The sequence below is a fragment of the Lissotriton vulgaris genome, chromosome 2_2, assembly GCF_964263255.1.
Source record: "Lissotriton vulgaris chromosome 2_2, aLisVul1.2, whole genome shotgun sequence".
Classification (NCBI taxonomy): Eukaryota; Metazoa; Chordata; class Amphibia; order Caudata; family Salamandridae; genus Lissotriton; species Lissotriton vulgaris.
This window is the reverse complement of record NC_141688.1, coordinates 92,544,351-92,560,171: the sequence shown is the minus strand read 5'-3', so window position 1 is coordinate 92,560,171 and position 15,821 is coordinate 92,544,351. Positions and strand designations below refer to the sequence as shown.

Below are 15,821 nucleotides of genomic sequence, written 5' to 3'. Positions count from 1 at the left end.
AATGTAGCCCAATGTAGCCCAACCACCAGAGACAAAAAAATACAAATGTAGCCCAAATATCAGCCAGATGTAGCGCAACTATAGCCCAATGATAGTATGTACCAGAGTGTTCTAAAGACCAACTAGAGCGCTAATAGTCTTCCTTATAAAGTGAGACTTTTAGTTAGGAATTAGAATTTTAGAAAACTTTGAAATTCACTGAAAAAAACATAGGTTTCACACCAGTTATAGTTAGGAATTAGCATTTAAAAAACCTATTAAATTCACTGAATTTGTCATGTCATGAGTGATGTAATATGTGATGTCATCAGCAGTGCATTACACGCGCATGTTATAGTGAATCCAACTAACTATAACGTGGGAATTTCAATGGTTTTATGTCAGTAAAATTTCCAGGTAACTATAACTGGTGTGAAACCTATGGTTTTTTCAGTGAATATATATATATATATATATACACATATACACACACACACACACACACACACACACACACACAGACAGTAGAGGATCACTCTGGATGTGCACATCCCACATCACAAAGAAAACACCTCAAACGATCACAGCCACTGGCTCACATCACAATGGCAATAACCACAAAACTCAATACATCACCTGATGCATACACTGCCCACTTCTGGCCGGGGAAGTCTTCACACAGCCGGGGATCAGAGCTCAGCAATCAGGGTTCAATCCGAGATAGATACGTCTGCCCTCGCTCGGAATCCAAACTCCCACCAGACCAGTGGAGGCTCCCCTTCTAAATACAAATCAGAACATAAAGCTTCTATCAAGCCTCGGCTCCTCGTTCTCATGATAGCCCGTACCAGTCTGCTCCAAGGCCACGGCATCAGTTGATCAGGCCTTTGCTATGGCTTCTCGACGGACCATGTATATTCCTCCGATAAGAACCTTGGCTTGGGTAAAATAACACACTAAAGTCAGTTCAAATGGTGGTGGTTGAGGGTGGCTCTTTTATTACACCATCAAAGGGCGAATCAAGAAGGGTAGCTTGAACATCCGGGGAAAATCCAGAGGATCTAAGCCAAGCCCGTCTCCTGGTGACTATGGAGGAACTCATAACTCTGGCCACTGATTCTGCAGTATCCAGGCCAGATTGAATAACCTGTCGGAACGCAGCCTGAGCATCCAACAGAACCTTCATAAAATGTTCCCGCTCTTTATCAGGCAATTTGGGCGTCAATTACTTTGCCGAATCCATCAAAGCATGTATATAACGGCCAACAAACAGGTAGCATTCGTTGATTTTAGTGGTATGCTAGATGATGAAAAGACCTTTTAAGCCGACTGCTTCAACTTCTTAAGAGTCCCTGTCGGCAGGAGCCTGAGGAAATGTGCATGAAGATTGTTTAGACAAAAGACACACAATTGATGGACGGAATGCAGAACAAATCAAAACATTCACCCCCAGTCAAGAGATCTGGGTTAAATCCATCATTCTTTTGCTCACCATGCCTCCCCAGTTTAGACCTGGTAATATGCAAATCAGTCTTGACCCTGTGCCTCATGGGAACAGTCCAGCCCGAACTGCCAAGCCAGGTCCCCCCCTGGACGGGAAACAAGCATCCTAGGACTAGTTTCGGAATTTCACCCCTCTTCAGCCAGGATAGCTTGATTCCAGTGGCAGAGTGAGCCCAGGACCCACGTCTGGGCATACCTGGCGCACTTAGGGCGAGAAAACAAAAGACACACAATTGATGGACGGAATGCAGAATAAAATCAAAACATTCACCCCCAGTCAAGAGAGCTGGGTTAAATCCATCATTCTTTTGCGGAACAGGGGGATCCACTGGCACAGCCACAGGTTCAATCTTGTTTGCAGGAGAAGGAACATCCTGTACAGGTAAGCCCTCTGAATCAGGTGAACCCCTCAGTGCCGGAGACTGCGTCAGAGTGCCCTTTGATGAAGGAGATATCTTCTGAGTCACCAGAGGAAATGGCGAAGGCAAAGGAGACACCAAGTCTTTCTGACGACGTCTAGGAGCCAGCGAAGGTGATCATGAAGTCTTACCCTTCGATGAACGGCGCCGAGAACCAGGTCTCCTTCTTGCGTTTCCTCGACTTCGACGCACGCAAAGTGGATGACTTAGACTATGATTTTTTAGGTCCTCTTCTTTCCTTGCCTTTGCCATAAAAAGCTTGACCTCCCGTTCCTTTAGAGCCTTTGGGTTCATCTTTTGACAACTGGAACAGTCTTCCAAGTCGTGATCGGAAGACAAACACCATAAACAAACTTCATGGGGGCCATTAATAGACATGTGACCCCCACACTCCCTCGAAGACGCCATCTCAACAACAACAGTTAAATATGAAGGAACAAAAAAGTAATTCGACACAATATGGAGAGTCCAAGAAAACTGTTACACGTCGACGGCGCGGAAAAAAAGGCAACTGACGTCATCATGCAGACGAGGCTCTCTTGTGACTCCGGTGACGTCATTCGGAGTCGCAAGCGGAGCCGTGGCATTGTGGCGTCCTCATCGGCGTGGAGAGCTAGGGAAAAATTCTGCGGAATGCTGGCGCAGGGGATATTCATAAGGTGAGGAATCCACAGGAAGATGTATCTATCAGAATGTTCACTTCTTTTATGCCAGATGCAGACGACTGAGGGTTAAAATTGTTATGGGGGCTATTCTGCACCAGCATTTGTAGGCCAGACAAGCTATTTTAAACCACACCAATTCCTTGGCAGAGACAGTCCTGTACATGGCATGCTGAGGAGACCTGGTCATGTTTACAAAGGGCCACAGACAGTTGGACAGCTTTTATCTGGCAAATTGAAGTTTGCTAACATTTAGGTTTGGAGGGCTTGTATTCAGTACATACCAGTAGTTGAAGGTAGATGTGCTGATGATTGATAATCACTCCAGTAAAATCGAATGTCTACTTTAACAAAAAAAGGTACTCATACCTAGCATTACAAGTAGTGGCAATTACCTCTGTGATGGCATGAAAGTTTAATAACCTACATGGCATGGATCCAGTCCGTTCGATTAAAGCAGCACTACTGTCTAGTCAAGTTGGAAACTATGCCTCAAATGAGTACAGAAACGTTGAAGAGCAGCATGGATTCTAAGCATCCAGGCAGCTCTGACCATAGTGGGTCAGCCACACATTTAGTGGGTTTAAGTCACTAAACACAGGAACAGAGTGCAACAAGTGAGCTTATAACTGAAAAAGAACACCAATATGTGAACTGATCAAAGGGCAGCAGGAGGAGGGGTGTGTAAGGATGATCTCTTAACTGTCAAAGGTGCTACTCGTCAGATATTCGAAATGGTATTGTAGAAAAAGTCTTAATAAAGTTACAGCAGGCTTGAGAATCCAATATTGCTGGCAAACTAGCCAAAGTGTTAGTGGCATTAGTTCAGACTAATTTAAACAGCCCATTCAGCAATTGACTCTGACCAGTAGAATTTTTTCAGCGAAGAGAACAGCTTTCTCGCAACTCCGTAGATGGACGTTATAAACTACTTTAAACTAAACTAGTTCAGGCACTGGAGAGCTCTCTATTTTTGTTGAACCCAGCTATCTTGTTTTTTGTGATTTTTAAAGAGTAGAAAACTGAATGTTTGACTCATTTTATTGTTTATGAACACAGCATTTACAGGGATCTAGATGACGCAGTGTGATGTTAAGCATGCTCCAGATGTAAAGGACGTTTGACCTTCAATAATGACAAAGGTCTCAAAGTCATAGCATTTTATGATCAAACCTCCCTGAATGTCAAAATGCGGATCAATACTCAAGACTTGGAGGGCTCTTCGACATTCACGTTATGAACGTTTAGCAATAATAGTGATATTGCCAAACTGGGATGGACCATTGGCGACAGCAGAAATGGTGCCAGTGAGTTTCAAGGTAATGGCACGACCACACTTGGACCACTTGCTATGTTAGTATTTTAAGTCGGAAACAAGAGTGCTTTTTCCTTTCAAGCAAGCCCAGTTTTTCCTACGAGCTGAACAAACGTGTATCCTGGCAGATGCCATACTCCAACACCTACACTATATGGACAGGAAACAATGTAAACCATTCCCAAACTAAAGGAAAGGAGAATACCATGCATGCATCATGTGTGAAATAACTCACCGACATTTTTCTGGCAAAAACTAAAATAGCAAATATGCAACACCATCTTCACAAAAACATGTGGGTAGTGGAAGATGTACAAAAACATCAGAGAAGGCAAGAAACGGATTTAATGAGAGATATTTAAAAACACAAGATGCTAAAAGGCTCAAATGTGTTTTGAGTGTTCTTTTTGCAAAAGACAAACTGACACTCCGCTTGAGTGCACACTGGGCCAGCAGTTGGACATACAGTGGCAGCGTGACTTTTCTCTATAGGGAGCAAGCTACCTATGTTACCCAATTTGAATTTTTCCCCTAAAAGGAAAATATTTTTAAAAAACAAGCATTAGCAAAGCCAACAGGCCTCGCCTCTGTACATATTGGCTTTGCCAATGGTTTTTAGCCATGTTGCATGGTATGCCTGGGTGACAGCAACTACATGGTGAGCACAGGAGAGCGAGGTGGAAGGCGGATCCTGACAGAGGCAATTGGAACACTAGCAAGAGAGGGCAAACAGGCAATGTGGAGCTGGCAAGGAAAAAGCACTGCAGGACGATTGGGGGTTGGGGAGAGATGCCCATGGGCGACAGAAAGAAACGCTGAAGCACAGGGTAAGAGAAGTATATGAGAGAGCCAACTGGAAAACACATTCACTCTTGTAGAGTGCTTAAACAAAATAAATAAACAGAACCTGAAGCCTGAGCAATAAAAGGTCACACGTAATGTGTCTATGCTCCAAAGTAGATGATGGAAAGTCTACACTCGGGTGCTAGAAGGGGATACCTAAAAACAAGCTTGCTAGCCCCTGCTCTTGTATTAAACTAAATTATTATTATAACTGGATTTATTTCAAAAGCTCATAGAAATGGATTATGGGCAGGCATGGGGTGTAAAAACATTTTCAGTGACACATTTTGCAAAAAAACATTTAAAATAACTCAATGACTCCATATGTGGCTGGAAATACTTCAAGTTTATGAACATTAAAGAATATTCATTGATTGATTTCAAGATGGATGATACTATCGATGTGCTCATGCAAGCTATAAACCTTATTAGGACAGTGTTAATAACAAACCAACCTGGCCAGTTGGTAGGGGCTGATCTAGCATCTCAACATCTGGGTGCTGCGGAAGATTGTATAACCTGCACAGGTCACATATCAATCGCTTCAGTTGCTGCAGAAGCTGTCAAAACAAAAGTATTGCTTTACATTGATTTTCAAACAGCTGTGTATCTTTAACTCTCATATAGTAAGTACCTCAATGACAATGGCCTTAAGTTATCAACTACTATATATGCAGTTTTAAAGGAAACATATCAACTTCAAGCAAAAGCAAACAAAACCATTTAGATACCCTAAATGAAAACGCAAAAAAATACTTCCCTGTTAGCCTGGTTCTCCATTATGAGCATTGTAAATAAACATATAAACTATTGTCTTTCAGAAACATTTATGTCAAAGAGAAATCTTTTTAAAAATCAACGACGAAGTTTACATTTGTGAAGACAATTCCAATCCTTTCTGTAATAAGAGTTAAACTATGACCTCTTTTAAAAACCCTTCAAGTTCTAGCCTAAAATGAAAAACAATTCAGAAAAAAAGTGAGTAAGTCAGGGCAGTAGCCTCTTAAAGGAGATTTAATTTGACAATGTAACAAACTTTAAGGCTACAACAGCACCATCACATATTGACGCACTGCAACACCAAAAATTAATTCACTGGGACAGAATGAAATCAATCAAGATTTCATATGTAGCACATGATTTTCAAATCACTGGGCCCAAAATTAGGAGGCATGTGTGCAAATAACGATGGACTGGGATGACGCCCAGAGTGATTACTACCAGCTCAGATTAATTAAAGCATTCCACACATCACTAATAATGCTGCCGGACACGGACGGCTCATTCTACCCATACGGATCACACAGGTACCATTCCTGACCACACTGGAGGCTGAATTTGCCTTAAGACTCTGTTCTTCACCATTGGATTTTGAGTAGGACCATAATGGATCTTGGAAATCAGGATATCCTTTACTGGCATTTGGCCTCGTGCGTGAAGACTACATCCATTACAGAGGACGTGTTGTTATCCAACAAACTGCTGGACCTTACAAACTGATGTATTTTTCTGGTCATCTTACCGTTGCCCTAAAGAAGTCCTTGTGAAGGGTGAAACGCGTTGGCTGTTCTCTTCATATGTACAAAGGACTTTTGGAGAATAAAAGATTTGCAACGAAACTAACTAAGTGTATGGAATGAACTTTGCTTTTTGTGCACTACTGTCTTGTTGATCTTATGTATTACCTTTCATTAGCCGTTCTGTTTTGGAAACACTAGTGCAACTACATTTATAGCAGCTATATATATATATTTTTTTTTTTTTAAGTACTGCTGACATTTGCACTTCACTCATGCCATGTGATTTGGCACTGCCTAAAACACAAGAAAACATTGCGAACCGATTTATTGCTCTTGTCGGAATACACTGGTAACCCTTCATTTGTGACACCGTGCTGCCCAGATTCAGTTGTCCTGATTGCTACCCACAGATGTTGCCATCACAGACAAAGCTCTTTAATTGTCAAGAATCTGGTGTCATCTGTAGGCCCACCATCAACTTGGAATCATCATAAAACATTGTTGCATACAAATTGATAGTCCATACGAAATATGCAATCGACTTTTACGCCTGATATTTGCTGTAGAATACTTTTCACCTTTTTATGGAGATCTGCAGTTTCTAATGATCAAAACAGGGAAACCAGACTACCCCACGTCGTGTGCCCTCCCACGAGTGAGAGATATACCTGAATGTCTGATGTGTGGAAGTATGAACTGTAAGACTATCTCCTACTATGTCCTAAGTGTTTAGTTATCCAGCACAATTTCCTTGTTGCAACAACATCAAGTGTTGCATGGATAAACACTTAAAAGGTCACAAAGGCGACACCTATTTGCTTATTTTGCATGAGTGGCCCGTGCAGGTATGTGAGGTAGAGATGCTGCAAGTGCTTTTACAGGAGCCCCTGTGACATTGTACCTCTTCAAAATGTATCTTGGGTCTGGTGTAATACTTCTAGCCCCTATTCCAGTCTTCTCGCACGCAATGCATCCTAATATGTCCCATGTACAGCCAGGAAGGATACTCCTATTACCCCTGCGCTCCAGTGACACTTTACCCGTCACGGGTGGTGGTGGTGGACGTGGTGGTGGACTAGTTGGTGGAAAACGTGGAGGAAGGCGTGGTGGAAGACGTAGTGGTGGTAGACGTGATGGTGGTTGGACGTGGTGGTAGACCTGGTGGTGGTAGACGTGGTGGTGGTGGTTGGACGTGGTTGTATATGTGGTGGTGGTGGACGTGGTGGTATATGTGGTGGTGGTGGACGACTATTGGGTAGGAGGGTGCTGGCAGAATGCGGAAGGAGTAAATGTGTAAATGTAAATGTAAATGTATAGGCATTTATATAGCGCACTACTTACCCGGAGGGTCCGAAGGCGCTTCGACCGCTGCGAAACCCTTCCTGGCTTCCCTGAGAGATGGTCCCTTAATGAGTATCTCCAGGGTGAGACCAGGCATCCCCGGCGGTCTGGTGGGGCCGTTAGTGAAGATGAGGCAAGCTAATGCCCAGAGTTGCCGAGTGTGATCGCTGATCAGAGTGGGCACCGAAGCGAGAGAATTATCGAGTCCGCTGACCCTGGTCCAGAAACCTGCCGCGCCGGGATTTGAACCCTGGTCTCGGGCCGTCCTCTGCTCTCGGGTCTGCCGCCTCTAACCAGTGAGCCACACTACTTCACTAAAGTGGCTCACTGGTGGAGGATCCGAATATTAGAAACAGAAAACGGCGAGTAGATAGACCGTGAAACAGATTTAACGGGGTGGTCCTTTCTTATCGCACATGCGAGTGTTCCTTAGTATCCCGTTTTTAGTAAACATTAATCACTCATGATGATCGCGTGCGGAACCTGGTGTTACAACATTTAGTCATCTAAATGTCAACAAATTAGGTACAAGGCTACATCTCATGGGAGGTGAGGGAAGACCACTGCTTTCACTGTTCAAGCACTCACTCGTGCTTGTGGCGGCATCCGCCTTGCAGGAGCGATTAGCGGCGCGGCCACTTTAATTACAAACAGCGCGCCACTGCTCGCTCCCGCAAGGTGGATGCCGCCAGAAGCACGAGTGCTTGAAAAGTGAAGACCGATTGCTAAAGGCCCCCCTTCTAGAGCATCGCAAGCACGCTGCCTAGACGAGACCTAAAAAGGAAGATTTTGTAAAATCTTAAACATCAAAAATTTTTAATAATGCGCTCATAAAAGAAAGACCTTTGTCAGAATCGAAGAAGCTAAAAAGTCACTTAGTGTGATGGGCAATCAGCAGTAGACCAACGCACATACAAAGCTACAAGGAATACAGGCAAACAGCTCTAAAAGATGCAGAGTCACAATCTTAATTAGGAACTCTCTGTAACACAAAGTCCTTAAGATGTGGTAAGAGGCAGAAGGTAGATCAGTATTTGAAAAGCGAAATACTGCTGATCTGATGCGGACCGTTGGGTAGATCCAAGCCCAGAACTCTTCCAAAGACATCATACCTAGACCAATACTGCAATTATCACAGACCGCACAGTAACCAGAGCAGACTGAAATCTTTTGCAGAGACTCCTGACAAATGTAATAACGGGGATAGAGTCATGCTCTGGATTGGTTACAATCCTTTCTAAACAATAGAACTTTCCAGGTCTCGGAAGACACTACCCGCTCCAAAACTATTCCTCTCCAGCGTGGTGTGCCACAGGGCTCTCCCCTGAGCCAGACACGTTTAAATGTGTATATGTCCCCACTGGAAGACATGGTCTCCCCCTTCGGGATTAAATTAGTCACCTACGCAGACGACACACAATTAGTTGTCTCACTTAATCAATCTGACCATTGCTCCGAGAATCTTCGATCCTGTCTGTCAGAGATCTTTGGCTGGATGAGTGATTTCCTGCTTAAGTTAAATGGAGATAAAACGGAGCTTATGCTCCTAGACATAAGACCATACCTATCTCCAATTCCATGTGGTCCACATGCATGGGAACGACTCCCATCCCAAAAAATGAAATTAAAAGCCTCGGAATTAGGCTGGATCAAGATCTCTCGCTTAGAACCCAGGCAAAGAAAACTGCTGGCGTGTGTTTTGGCCTACTCCGTACGGCGCGGAAAATCCTTCCCCTCCTCCCGCCCCACTCCAGGAAGCTCCTCGTTCAAGGCGTAGTCCTTTCCAGACTGGACTATATTAACGCCCTATACCTGGGGGCCCCAGAGGCTACTATAAATAGACTTCAACTATCTCAGAATTCAACGGCGAGATTGCTGACTGGATCTCCAGCCAGGCTCTCGGCTAAACCCGCCCTTAGAGCACTACATTGGTTGCCAATAAGGGAGAGAATTATATTTAAATCCATGTGCATTATGCACAAATCCCTTCAGGGCAAGGGCCCTCCCATCATGAGATGTCTGGTTGATCCCTACAAAGCCAACAGAGCTCTCAGATCTGACCATCTGTACTTGGCTAATGTCCCCTGAATAAAGAAAGCTCGAAAAGGCGGACGGCGCTTTGCCGTCAACGTCGCAACAGCATGGAAATCCCTTCCCCTCAAACTCCGCACTGAACCCAGCTTGCAGAAGTTTCGAAAGGCACTGAAAACTTTCCTTTTTCCAAAGGTTCCTTGAATCCCCACCTCCTCCTTGGTAAGCCTGACTCATTAGCGCTGGGATGCCCATGGGTAGCCATGCTCTTTATAAATTCTTTTTCATTTCATATTATAGGAATCATGGTCCTGTAGACATTTGGTAGCTTATTCATCCGGGGCATAGATCACCTGCTGCTTTGTAGTACATTCTTAGAATTTAGAATTTAAAATATTTATTAAGCGCAGCATTCACCAGCGGTTTCTTGGCGCTATGGAGGGCAGGGTACCTATGGGGGAGAGTGACCACCATACCAAGAACTGGTGGACCTAAAAAGAAGTGAGAGCATATCACAAAGGAAAGGCCTGTTTGAAAAGAAAAGTTTTGAGGTCTTTCCCAAAAGGAAGGTAGTGTGTTGCCAGTCTTAGGTGGTCCGGTAGAGAGTTCCAAAAGGTGGGTGCCAGCGTAGAAAAGTTCGACCCTCCCCACTTCTTGCGCTTAAAGCGGGGGACCACCAACAAGGATTGGGAAGAAGAGCGAAGCTCTCGAGTGGGGATATACTCCCTGATCATAGAAGAAATCACGGTGGGAGCCGAGCCCCGCCGGGAGTGAAAAACCATGCAACCCAACTTAAATAAGGCCCTCTCTTTAACAGGCAACCAATGAAGTGCCTTCAGAAGAGGAGTGCAGTGATGCGAACGAGAAAGGCCATGAATAAGTCGGGCTGCCTGGTTTTGAACCAACTGGAGTTTCCGTAGGCTATACGCTGGAATGCCATTGTACAGGGCATTTGCGTAGTCCAGCCGGGAGACAACAAGAGCGGACATAATCAGCTTGAGTGCCAGAGAAGAAAAAAAACGAGAAACAGTGCGAATAGTGCGGAGAGTGAGAAAGCAAGAAGAAACAACATGACTAACTTGTGAATGAAGAGTGAGTTGATTATTGAGTTTGACACCTAATGTCTTGACTGAGGTAGAAGGAGAAGGAGGGGGCCCAAAAGAAGAAGGCCAAAATAGAGAATTCCAGGGACTGGAGCAACCACCCTTGAGGACCAACTCGGTCTTGTCCGGGTTCAACCTTAGGTGGTTGTGGTTCATCCAGTCCCTGATGAAAACCATGACTGACTGCAAATTAGAAATAGAATGATAAGAGGAAGAAAGATTAAAGATAAGCTGGAGGTCATCCGCATAGTTAAAAACGGTGCCCTCCAGCTGCTGAAGAGCAAAAATCAAAGGACAGATGTAGAGATTAAACAAGAGAGGGGAAAGAGAAGAGCCCTGAGGAACACCACAAGTGACGGGTAATGAGGTAGCCGAAAAGTCTCCCAGCCGGACCGCCTGGGTGCGGTCCCTTTAAAAGGAGGAGAGCCAGACCAAGGCCGAGCCCCCGATTCCCGCCACTCCGACACGGGACAACAAGATGGAATGGTCCACCGTGTCGAAGGCGGCGGAGAGATCGAGGAGCACCAGGGCCTGATGATGGTTTTGGTCTGCTCCCTCCCTAAGGTTGTTAAGGACCGACACCACAACGGACTCCGTGGAGTGTCTTGGTCGAAATCCTGCTTGTCGGGGCGCTAAGCCGCCATTCTCCTCAATAAAGGAGCTGAAAACCGTTGTTACATGCCGCTCCAGCACCTTGCCCAAGTAGGGCAGCAGCGAAATTGGACGATAATTGGCTGGAGCGGAAGGATCAGCCCACGTTTTCTTGAGGATAGGCACTATAGTGGCGGATTTTAGGGAAGGAGTCACCACCCCTTGTGTCAAGGAATTATTAAGAAAAGTAAGGGGGGGCAAAGGACAGGCAGTATAAATGTGTTTGAGGATGCGGGCTGGACAAACATCCGTCGGAGAACCCGATTTAACTTTTGGGAGAATGGCCAGAAACGCTTCCTCAGTGAGCGGTGGAATAGAAGTGAGAGAAGACCGGGCAATAGGGGGGGAAGGATCAACAAAGGCCGGGTAAGGAGGAGGAATATTTAGTTTAATGTTGGTTATTTTATCCAAAAAATAAGAATTAAGGGAATCACATAAATGTTGAGTAGGCAGGGGTTTGAGGGATGCCCTGTCCGAGTAGGCCAGGTCATGGACTATGGAGAAAATCTCTCTGGGTTTATTTTCTGCCACCAAAATTTTGGCGGAAAAATAAGCAGTCTTTACATCGAGTATAGCTCTCTTATACTCTCCCAGGAGGATGGTGTATCTAACTTTCAGTGTAGGACAGTAGTCCATTCTCCACAGCCTCTCCGCTCGCCTAAGAGCAAGCTTCTTCTCCTTTAACTCCTCGTTAAACCAACGATTGGATTCGTTGGGACGTCTGGTTGATATCAGACGTAAGGGAGCTACCAAGTCGCATCCCCTGGCTAGCCAGGTGTTAAGGGTGGCGGCTTGGGATGAGGAGGAGAGGCCTGTCAACTTAGGCGAGGAGTCCAGTAGGGAGGATGACAAGGACTGGAGGTCAACACGACCCCAGTTACGTGCCCAGGTGTTTTTGGCTAATGGAACTTTCACCACTGACCTGTAATAGAGGCAAAAGGCAACTAAAAAGTGATCCGACCACAGACAAGGGGAAACAGAAATGGATGAAATAGAGCAATTGAGGGACCAAACCTGGTCCAACACGTGACCATGTTTATGTGTAGGAACCTGGACATGGGAAACCAAGTTCAAGGCCAAAAGAAGTTCAGAGAACTGTTTAGAAGAGGTACATTCTTGGGCGTCAGTAGGCCAGTAATTAAAGTCCCCAAGTACAAGGACCGAGGCATGATTGACCACTAAGGTGGCCAAAAGATCCTGTATGGAGGGCAAAAATGAAGGTGACAGCTGGGGCGGACGATATACCAATAAACAGGTAAGAGGGGGAGATAAAGTAGGGAAAAAAACTACAAGATGACCTGTGGGCGTAATCGGGGGTGATGGGAGTAGTTGCATGTTAAGGTCAGACCGGGCAATGATAGCCACTCCACCCCCCGCCTTGCCAGCCGGACGATCTGAGCGTAGGGCAACATAGGATGGGGGAAGGGTAGCCAATAGAGAGGGCAGGGACGATTCGCTAAACCAAGTCTCGGTCAGAAATAATATATCTGGCTTCTGTACCTTAAACAGGACAAACAGGTCCTGGCAAAGCCTAACCGCCGACCTCGTATTAAGTAAGAAAATGGATAAAGGGCAGAGTGGCGAGGCATTAAGGCCGGGAGGCGGCTGAGTCGAGCAACTAATAGAAGGGGCCAGGTAGGCAGGGACTGGCTCGTGAGTAGAGGGGCTTAGACCAATAGATGCAATATCAGCAATAGTGGCATCCGCCAGGGGCCACTGGCCCTGTAATACCACAAGGTCATTGGCAGAATAAATGAATCGGCGGACATAAGGACGTGCCCCTAGCCCCGTCTGGCCGCGGACGGGCGCAGACGGGCTTGCCTTAGGCGTGCCACCGGCGCGCCCGCTGCGCTCGTCCGCTGCGCTCGTCCGCTGCGCTTCCGAAAACACATTGCCAATTGTAGGCTTTCCCACGCGAGCACTGGATCGCTAACTCCGGCCAGGCTCGTGGGACACCCCTCCCCAAGATGGCGGCTCGCCCTCTCCTCTCGGCCCCGAGAGACCGGCTGGAATTCCCGAGGGAGGGCAATGGAGGAGCGGGGGTGTTAGTGGGACCCTGCACAACAAAAAGCAGGTTAGTGCACTTTAAAATAACAATTTCGGCAAATTCGCCGTTTAAGAAAATACAGTGGAGTAAAACCACACACTCCCACCACGTAGCAGCTCTCCAGCACAGTGACCGGGACCCTCCAAACCGACCCCAGGCGCTGCCACCAGCCTGAGAATTCTTTGTTGTAACGTATTATTGTAGATGGCATTACAATATCTCCTCCTTTAGTCCATCCTTTTTTCATTCCTCCCCTTAATCGTGTTTATGGTACGTTCCATCTTTGAAGGCTGTTTAGAATGTTGACGTTTTTACTTCAGATAACCTTATGAGAGCTTGGAGACACGAAAGAATAAATGTTTTGTCATGTTATCTTTTGCGCAGGAATTATTTTGGCAGTGGCTACAAGATTACCTGAGGTATGCAGTGGGCAATGTACGATTTACGATCCCCTTCAGAAGCTGTGCGAACCTGTACCATTTCAAGTTCGCTGTCCACCTAATGTTGTACACTTCCTCCACGGCATCTGGGACACTTATAACAATTACAAGTGTACACTAGTACTTACTGTCACTGGGGTCTGTGAAACTTCTAGGTGAATTCTGTTGTGGAATAGTGGAGTAGCTGGAGCCTTTTAAAGCGAGTTTCTGCCCAGTGCCACGGAGTGTCGGGCCTGATTTGAGGGTTCTAGAGCGTACATGAGCCACAGTGCAGAGTTCTTGCTTTGCTCTGCCTGTTTCAGCATCACGCTAAAATCAGATCGCAGCTGGGTGGTCCTCCCTTGCAACTTGTGATTTGTGGGTTGGATTTATTTTGCGGGAGCCTCCCAGGTCTCCTACTCACACATGCCTTCTCATGGCCAACTGCTTGCCACTTATGAAACTTGGGGTCAGATTTGGTCAGCAGGCTACTCCAAGTGTCTTTAGACAGACCATCCAGAGGGCCAGTACTGAATGGTACCTAAGTGAGGTCTTCATCTTTACATGTGGTATGTGTGGCGGCACTCACACCAGATCCTGTTAGTGTGGCACTTATAAGTCAGTGAGTCTTATCACTGATACTCACACATTCTCTGGTTCATGGATATTTTTTAAGACATCTATATTCCATTTCTTAATGGACATATCACCACTTGCCCTGTAATGTGTAATTCTTTAATTATAATTTGCACACCATTTGTCCATGAGCTGTGCAGTTTTTCCCCAGTACAAACAAAGTTCATAAGTCAGTCCTCAGTCTCTACATCAAGGTCCCAATATAGCCGACTGTTGCTGTTCCTTCCCCTTTTTTTTGCTGATCAGCTGCCAGTAAAATAGTCTTTTGGATTTCTCTCGATTTCACTGTGGAATTGTTTGGGATATTCCGTCCCACTTGTTATTAACGATCTGCAGTGCTTCCATGCTCACAGTTATTGCCGCCAATAGCAGTTGGCCTTGTTGTACCGCGGCACCACTATTGCGCATTTTCTTTCGACCTAAGCCCTGCTTGTATGCGAACCGCGGTGGGTTCCTAAGGCCCCTAGAGGGAACTTTGGTTACAGGCAAGACCCTGGCTCAGAGTCGTGCGTGTCTCCCGGATCTCCGGAGTGCAGTGCGCGCTGTCGGAGCCTAGAAGTGGGAGCAACTTGTTCTGCTGCCCAAGGCGACACCTCGAGATCATCAGGGTCTGTAATTTCCCCACAATATTAATTTGGAAGCTTCGTTTGGGGTCTCTGTTCAGAGGCTATAAAATCTGATGCACTTTTAAGTGAGGCCTATCAGAGACCACTGTGGGGACACAGTCCAAAGCAGCTTTTTACCAAATCACATACAAGGGTGCTGATGTCCCCCTAATTGTGTGCCTTTGGCAAACCACATAGCCTGGGCCCACTCCCAGCAGAAATTACATACACACGAGTGTGTTCGTTCAGGGCTTAATGCCTCAGGCCCTGTCACCATGCAATCACCTCAAGCCACATATTAATTAAGATGTACCCCAAGTTGGGGGACCTGGCTTCCTCTGAGACAGGAACTGTCACCAAAGGGTGGTTATTTGGGGACCCTTTCGTTAAATAATTGGGTACATTTGTGGCGATATTCACATCGCTTGACAAAGTGTAGTCCAACAACAAAAGAGCATTTGCTCCTTGTGTTTTTTCTGGGCCCATCCTCCACCACCTAAAGGGCAAGGCTTCGGGCCCGCCCAGTATCACACCAACCCACGCTTTAACTACTCCTACCCTATCAGAAGACAGTGATTCTGCAGACGCGGAGGATTCTAAGGAGAAAATGCCAATGCCGGAATGGGTACTTGTTTTTTTTGTTTTTTTTACATCTAATCTTACAAAGGTAGGGGGACTTTTGCCACTTTTCTTTCCAGCAGGGGCTGCCATTGCTTTAGGCATTTTGGTATTGCAAACAGTGCAGGG

General features: G+C 45.8%; 1 protein-coding gene across 2 annotated transcripts in view; it reads right to left on the bottom strand.

Annotated features, from left to right (window-relative positions):
- Positions 1-15,821, bottom strand: part of UBE2Q2 (ubiquitin conjugating enzyme E2 Q2) — a 687,285-nt gene that overhangs the window by 490,658 nt on the left and 180,806 nt on the right. For both annotated transcript variants that reach the window (XM_086959354.1, XM_086959353.1), the window contains exon 3: positions 5,177-5,281. In XM_086959354.1, the coding sequence (XP_086815480.1) occupies positions 5,177-5,281 (105 nt within the window). The remainder of the gene's footprint in view (positions 1-5,176; positions 5,282-15,821) is intronic.